This window comes from Electrophorus electricus, chromosome 13 (genome assembly GCF_041902795.1).
Source record: "Electrophorus electricus isolate QZ-2024a chromosome 13, ASM4190279v1, whole genome shotgun sequence".
Lineage (NCBI taxonomy): Eukaryota > Metazoa > Chordata > Actinopteri > Gymnotiformes > Gymnotidae > Electrophorus > Electrophorus electricus.
Window position 1 is genome coordinate 14,776,158 of NC_137509.1, and position 8,123 is coordinate 14,784,280.

The following is an 8,123-nucleotide window of genomic DNA, read 5'->3' on the forward strand; positions in this document are numbered from 1 at the left end:
AAGTTCTGTGAATGTTGAATAGAAACATGCAGCTAAATCTCAGCAAGAACAAGGTGCTAAACATCCCCAGAGCAATTGGTGCTTGCTGGGATGTTGACATCTCTTTTGAGAATTCTTTGATCACTCTGTCTGAGAATGCAAGAAACCTTGGTGTAACTATGGATGACCAGCTGTCAGTCTCAAGTTACAATTGACTCATGACTGAATAACATGCTTGCACTCTCGGATGGAGTGATCAAGAATTTCTCAAAAGATATGGCAAAATACTAGCAAGGAGCATTTGCTCTGGCAATGTATAGCAGCTGGGTCTTGCTGAGACTCAGATTCAGGTGATGCCATCTATGATACAGGTCAAACATGCCAAGATGCAGTTGAAACCTGCATGTCATAAGGTGAATAGGACAGGATTACTGGGGTATCATCAGCATGGTAATGTTAGGAGAATCCATGAAATTGATGGTACATGACCTGATGGAGATGTTTATATTGAGACTGATGAAGAGAAGGCTCTGGGAGATCCACATCCTCTGGAGCAATGTGGATGCGATGGGGTCCAGTGAGCAGGTAGTTGGACTGCTGTATATCAGTAGGTGTAGGACTTCATTTGTAGAGTAGAGGCCTAAGAACAGGAGGATGTAAAAATGGTGGTGGCAAATGAAGACATGAGAAAAAGGTCCTGTTAAAAAGATCCACAAAGAAGGCAGCAAAGTCTTCTGAAGTTAGAGTGGAGGGCCATGATTGTAGAAATAACATCTCCATATTCATTTAAAGAGCACATTCTACAAGTCTTGGGGCAACTGACAACATACCTGTAATGTGTAACACAGTACAAAAAAACAAAAAACAAAACTATTAGACATGGCAGTGCAGCCCAGTATCAAATGGTACAATACATGTACAGTGGTTGCTGTAAGAAGAGAAGCCTGAGAGAGGCAGATCATCATAAGCAGCAGCATAACAAAAAGAATAAAACATGTGGCATAAACAGTCCTTGAGTGTTTGCGTGAAGTAAAACGGGTCGTGCCAGTAGTTGGACTGTACTACTTGTACATCAGTAGCTGAGGGACAGCAGTTTTTTGAGCAGCCTGATGATTTAGTCTTAAAAGTCTTAAAAGGCAGCTTTCTTCTTTTGCATTCTTAACGGGACAGCCATCACCTCAGGAGTACACAGGTTCTGCTTGAAAACCAGAAAGCTGCCTCCCAAAGGGAACACAACAAAAGTCTGTGGCAGGAATGTAATGGTTCATCCACTATAATGGAGGTCCTGTTTCATGCTGCATGAGTAGTTATGTGGAAGTCATGGCAAAAATATAGATCCCATTCATGCTCTTTTCATTATCTGCAACTGTTCTAGAAATTATAAAGGAGGAAGAAATGCATGGCCTCCAGGAAAATCTCTGAAGCAGTCACAGTGCATTCAGCAGCCTGTGCATATTGTTATCATGAGATACTGTATGGACTGGGAGAGAGAAGAGAATTAGAATCACATTACATTCCAATTACAATTACATTCCCAGGAGAACAGGTATATAGGCCTGGCACTGTGTAGAGATGAGTGAAATCAGGTGTGTTTATTTTGTGGAAGCCACTGCTCAAGAAGTCTGCATGTGCTTCTCTGCATGTGCTCACCACTGGTCCTAAACAAAGGAGCTGAACATGCTCAGGGAAGTCAGCACTTTGGAGGCTGTCTGGTGACTTCAGAATAACTGTAGGTGGATGAGAAAGCTGGTCAGAACAGTGTGTCTAAAGCTAAGGTGGAGCTATAAGCATCTGTCCCCCTCATATATGTCCCCCTGGTGATGTTTTAATAAAATGACAATTTTATTAGAAACTTTATTAATAATGATGACAGAACCTGTAAGTGCCTTTGTAATGTCTGCAGTTTGCTGTACTATATAAGATATATTATGAATTGTGGTCAACTGAAACAAAGAGGGAAAACATGCAAGTCAATAGGGAAAGCATTTTTCATTGACATAAAAACAGCCAATGAGACTTAGCCGACATCAACCAAATGACCAATAAAAAGCCACCTCAACCTGCAAGGTCTGACTCTCACTTTTCTTGCCATCAGTATATAGTGGGTACAGGGTTATTCTGTAAAAAAGGGATATTCAGATATGCTTAAACTGGTTATACATATCCTAACTTTTATGCTTTCCCTAAGAGCAGGTAGGTGATTTTCTATTAATAAATGCAATTAATTCATTCATTAAATTAAACAACTGCTGTAAGGTGTATTTTCCCATTTATGAAAAAATAACACCTGGACAACATTCAAAAGACATTATTCTTACTGTGACTCATACTGTGTTTTTCTCTCAGACATTGCCACAGGTATCACTGTAATTCAAACTGAAACACTGAAGACATTTGTGTCAGGTGGTACTATAACTTTAAACTGTATAATCTGAAAATATCATTAAAACTACTTCTGTTTCAGGCAGTCTCTCGGAGAAGCACCAACATGTATCAGTACTCTTTATGCTGGCTCTCTTCCTGTGTTTCATGGAGACTTTACACATGATAGAAGATTCAAAGTAAACAAGAGCGAAACTCAATATACTTTAACGATTTCAGATTTAAAGCAAGCAGATACTGGAATCTATTCTTGTGCTGTAAGGGACTATAACCTTGTAGTTTTCAGTAATGGTGTGTTTCTCAAATATGAAGGTTAGTAATCTTAAGTTTTAAAAAAACATCTGGTATTTGAATTTTAATGCTTTTGGTTAACTTTATCCAATCTCTACCCCCAGGACCTAATTCAAAGCTCCACCATTATATCAGTGGACTTGTATTACTTGACCAGACAGACAACAATCTGAAATGGAAAGAGACAGTTCACCCAGGAGACTCTGTGACTCTGCAGTGTACAGTCCTCACTGAGAACTGTGCAGGAGAACACAGTGTCTACTGGTTCAGACATGGCTCAGGAGAATCTTATCCAGGAATCATTTATACTCATGGAGACAGCAGTGATCAGTGTAAGAAGAGTTCTGAGGTTGGATCTCCCACACAAACCTGTGTCAGCCTCTCTGATGCTGGAACTTACTACTGTGCTGTGGCCATGTGTGGGGAGATATGGTTTGGGAATGGGAGTAAGCTTGAATTTGCTGGTGAGCAGAAACATGAACCCAGTGTCAGCATTTGACCAAATGCATAAAATGTGCTTTGTTTCTTTTCCGTATAACAGCATATCACTGATGCAGAGCAATCTGTGAATTTTAGATCCCTCTCAGAAGTCAGAACTCATTCAAATTATTGTCTTGGCAGCATCCAATGCGTTCTGCCTATTTATATTTTCTGCCCTCTTGTGCATGAGGATAAAGACAAGGAATATGACCATAAAGCAGCAAGTGGCTGGTAAGTGCCTTCTTTTTCTTAAACCTGCCCACATATCTGCAGCAAGTCTCCCACTGAGTATTAAATGCATGTATGTATATGAATAAAAAAAAACTATATTTGACCATAACCTAGGAGAAAGACTGATTCCCTAAACTGTTAAACACCCTATTCATCTTAAAAACCCAATAATTGCAATACGGTTAGGATTTGTTAACATTTAATTCACATTTGTTCTACAGAATGAACACACAATCATATACTAACAAAGTTTTTAAACTGACATTTATGATATTGTACTACTACTTAATAATTGTACAGACTAATGCTAATATTAAATATGGTAACATTTTCAGTTCTGACTGCAAGTAATAAGTAGTCATTGCAGGATGTTCTAATTTTACATCCAACATGTAGGTGAACCTGAGCAATATCATACTCCATCTGTTCCTTCCATTTCTCCCATGAATGAGGTATGATATTGATACCGTCAATGAAAATCTCTAATGTTGGAGGGTTAAACAGGATGTGCGGACGAGGCACGTTGAACAAAAACATACAATTCAATTTACATATAACATTCACGACTCAACACACACATACACACTACTTAGGTCAAACATTGACAACCTCAACGATAAGACATGAGATTTATATACATGCATGACAATTACGCACAACAAAGTGAACGACATGAGCGGGTGTAGCAATACAGACACACACACACACACACACACACACACATGGAGATGTTTGAGGGGGAAGGGGCTGTACCATGACAGAATCAAACTATGAAAAGTAAACAATGAGTTGTTTTAGATTTGATTGTATTACAATTAAATTAAATGCAAAAATATTTTAAGATAAAAAATGTATGTATTTTAAAAATATAAAAAAGTAGAACATTCAAAAGCTAAAATGCTGGTATAAATATGTATACATTAATAGTGAGCTAAAAATGGTATCCAGAATTTTCAGTGCAAAACTGTTTCTTCTTTAGAGTGTGGAAAGAGAAGAGTTGAGCTATGCTGCAATACATTTCCCTGCAAGGAAATTCAAGCGGCAAGAGACACGAAGAGACACGTTCTCAAAAACCATATACTCCTCTGTTAGTGGTTTAAACTGAGCATGGGAATGACATTAATTGTAAAATGAAGATCTTAACCTTGCATTGAGGAAAAAAAAATTCTAATTTATTTATATAGTGCTTTTCACAACAGCTGTTGTCATAAAGCAGCTTTACAGATGTCCAAGACCAAGCCCCCAGTGAGCAAGCCGAAGGTGACAGTGGCAAGGAAAAACACCATAGAGCACCAGGAAGAAACCTTGAGAGGAGCCAAGACTCAAAGCGGGTAGACAACGGACACCACAATAGCAACAATATAAACAATAAAGAGTGAAATAAGTAATGAGAAAAAAATAAACAATGAAAGCTATTCCAGTTTTCTAGAAGACCTAGTCTTGTTTCGATGAGTGTTGATGTGTCCGAAACACATCTGGCAAGAGGCAATGCCCAGGGCATTGGATAAGTTTGTGGAAGGGGTGGGGTAGTGGGAAACACAGAACAGTGACTGTTAACTTTGAAGGAAAATCACTGCAAATCAATATAGGTCCTTCAGTGAAATTCATCTGTGTGTTTGGGCAATATATACAATACCTGACCCCCTAGAGAAATAAAAAATTGATATTTGTCAGTCCTATCTTCATATATATTAAATTAATATTTTAATATGCTTAACTTTCACAAGTAAATCAACTTCAGCATTAATAGACAATAAGTAATAGTAAGAAAGTAATTGAAATAATTGGGTTTCATCTGCCTTTCCCATGTAAATCGCTACAATTTAGAAAAAGTGTTTTTCCCCCAATCATCATGCCTATCATAGCCAGTTTACAGCACATATAATTTGACTTCATTACTTTTTCTTTTGTGTTTCTTTCTTTCATATTGTAAAGAAACCTCGGGTATGTGAAAGGTGCTATACATCTAACATAATAATACCACTACCAATAATAATACTTATAGTTGGTTTAGTTTTGTTTATGTATGTTTCTGCATTTTAATGTGAACTAATCTCATAAATTATGTTAATTAAGGAAACAGGGATCTGAGATATGTGAACATATTAAAAAAAAAACAAGGCAGGCAACTCCATAAGGCAAGTATTGGTAGTGTATTGGTAGTGGATGACATTTGTTAAGAAAAACACATCACAAAGTGCTCTTTGCTTGTGTGTTCACTCCATTTCAATCTTTTGCCTGTGTTTGTATTTCAGGGGCAAGTAACTTAACATTTACTTTCATACTTACATATTTTTATCGTAAGGTCACCTTTATCATCATCTTCAGTCTTTCTGAGTACAATTTTAGCTGATTTTTTTTTGTGTTGGCCACAGTATATACACATGTGATTCTTACAATCTGTCTTCACTTTTCTTTTTTTTTTCCCAAAAACAAGAACTGCCCTACAGACATGTATAGCTAACAAAAATAAGTATGTTTATGAATTATTCAAAGGGGGCACAATCCTAAATATAGGGAAACATCTATCAACTATTACTGGTTTATTACTGAAAGTTTATGTTATATCATTCTCATTTCTGAATTAGTTAATAGTTTGTGCAGTGAGGCAAGTATATTTCTTCAAGTATACTTGCCACGATGATTAACTTAATGAATAAATATGAAGTTTATTGATTAATGAATAAAACTAGTTATTAACATTGTAAGACAGGTGCTATACTATAGCACACTTGTCTCAGGGCTACAGAATCCATAACATTTCAAATTAGCTGATGCTTTTATCCAAAGCAACATATTATTATGATTGAATACAACTTGAGCAATGAGGGTTAAGGGTCTTGCTCAAAAGCCCAACAGTTGCAGTGTAGCATTAATCAAGTACCTTAACCACTGAGCTACCACTGCCCTGACATAGCTATGAATAAAACTAAGGTTGGCTAAACTAAAACTACTCATTTCAGATTTAAAGTTACTGATGGGGGTTCAAACTGACAAAAATCTGTTTGAGGCTTGATTTTAACTACTAATCTCGAGGGAGAAGATATGAGAAGAAATTATTACTGGGTCTATTCATATATTTTCTGCTCCAGCAAGCTGCTGACTATATTTAAAGGGTCATTTGGAAATGTTTAATGTTCTTCTTTCTCTTCTTTCTGTAGCATTTAGACCACTTGAAGGAAGTTAAGTGGATCTTGACTTGATTCCATAAGGGTAAAATGCATGATGACTTCCTAATTTAGTTTAGTTTCTTTACTTCCTATTCTGTGTGTTTACGAATAAAGAAAACTAATATTTTGTTTTCCTTTAGTTCTGTTTGCTCAGTGCATGTTGACTTCTCTCTCCAATTATTTTATTTACTTATAACCTGCCTCCTTAAAGAGTTTCCCAGGTTTTGCTAACTTCTATAGTCATTTCATTAGGAAGTTTAGTAGTGTGTCAGCTCCTCTTGCAGCATTTCTTAAAGGGGGTTCCATTAAGCTGTGTTGGACTCCTGAGACTGAACAGGCCTTCAACAAGCTTAAGAAAGTGTTTACTACACCAACTGTTCTAAAACATCCTCTGCCCCTTTTTCATAGAATTAGACACCTCTAACTTTGGTGTAGGGGCAGTACTATCTCACAGAGCTGAGAACTCCAAGTTACACCCTGTGGCTTTTTATTCCCACAGACTCACACTGGCAGAGCATAACTATGGCATTGGGGAGAAATAACTCTTAGCTGTGAAACTAGCTCTGGAGGAGTGAAGACTTTGGCTTGAGGGAGCCAGCCACAATTTCTTAGTTATCACTAAACATAAGAACCTTGAGTACATGTACACGGCCAAGCACCTCAATTCCCATCAGGCCCATTTGTCCCTTTTTTTTTCATGCTTCAATTTTTAAATTACTTACCATTGAGGTTCCCGCAATACTAAGACTGATGCTCTGGAGGAGGGAGAGGAGGAACCAGATACACCAGACACCATCCTTCCAGCACAGGTAAAGATGGCATCAATAAGATGGGAGATTGATGAGATCAAAGAGCAAATAACTTTTACAGATATCCCATCTGATTGTCCGGAGGGTAAGTTCCATTTCCACGTTGAGAAGCTGTTAATCTGGGCACACTCATCTCTGACAACTGGACACACAGGGAAGACCTGCAAATACAATTGTTGTCTAACCATTATTGGTGGGAATCACTGTCTAATAGATACATCACTGTTCATAGATACATTTCTTCATGCTCCATATGCTCTCAATATAAAACCCTTAAATCTTCGCAGGGAATCTTATGCACCTCCTAGTACCAGAATGCCCCTGGATGCACATAGAGATTGATTTTATCACAGACCTGCCTGAATCTTTCATCCACACTGCCATCAAACAGTTGTAGCCCTCTTTAACCATGTGTTCCGGACCTTAGGTATTCCGCAACATATTTTGTCATACAGAGGCCCCCAGTTACATCACAGGTGTGGTCTGTATTTTTTGAACACCTGGAAGTGGTCATGAGTCTAACATCAGGCTATTTCCCTCAGTCAAACAGACAATGTGAAAGAATGACTCGGGAGCTGGGCAAATGCCTAAGGATTTATTGTTTCAAGCACCTTAAGAACTGGTCCAAATATCTTATATGGGCAGAAATGGTACAGAATTCACTTACTAGCTCGGCCACCAGTCTTACTCCCTTTGAGTGAATCCTCCATTATCAGTCCCCCTGCACTATGACTGGCAAAGATGTCTCTGCTGTGGACGAGTGGATGAGATACAATGAGAA

General features: G+C 37.9%; 1 protein-coding gene across 1 annotated transcript; it reads left to right on the forward strand.

Annotated features, from left to right (window-relative positions):
• Positions 1–456: 456 nt before the first annotated feature.
• Positions 457–7,739, forward strand: LOC145643544 (uncharacterized). Its single transcript, XM_081695074.1, is given in 6 exon segments — positions 457–586; positions 2,326–2,673; positions 2,757–3,116; positions 3,229–3,363; positions 7,263–7,427; positions 7,630–7,739. Coding segments are annotated over 6 exon segments (1,248 nt in total).
• Positions 7,740–8,123: the final 384 nt, after the last annotated feature.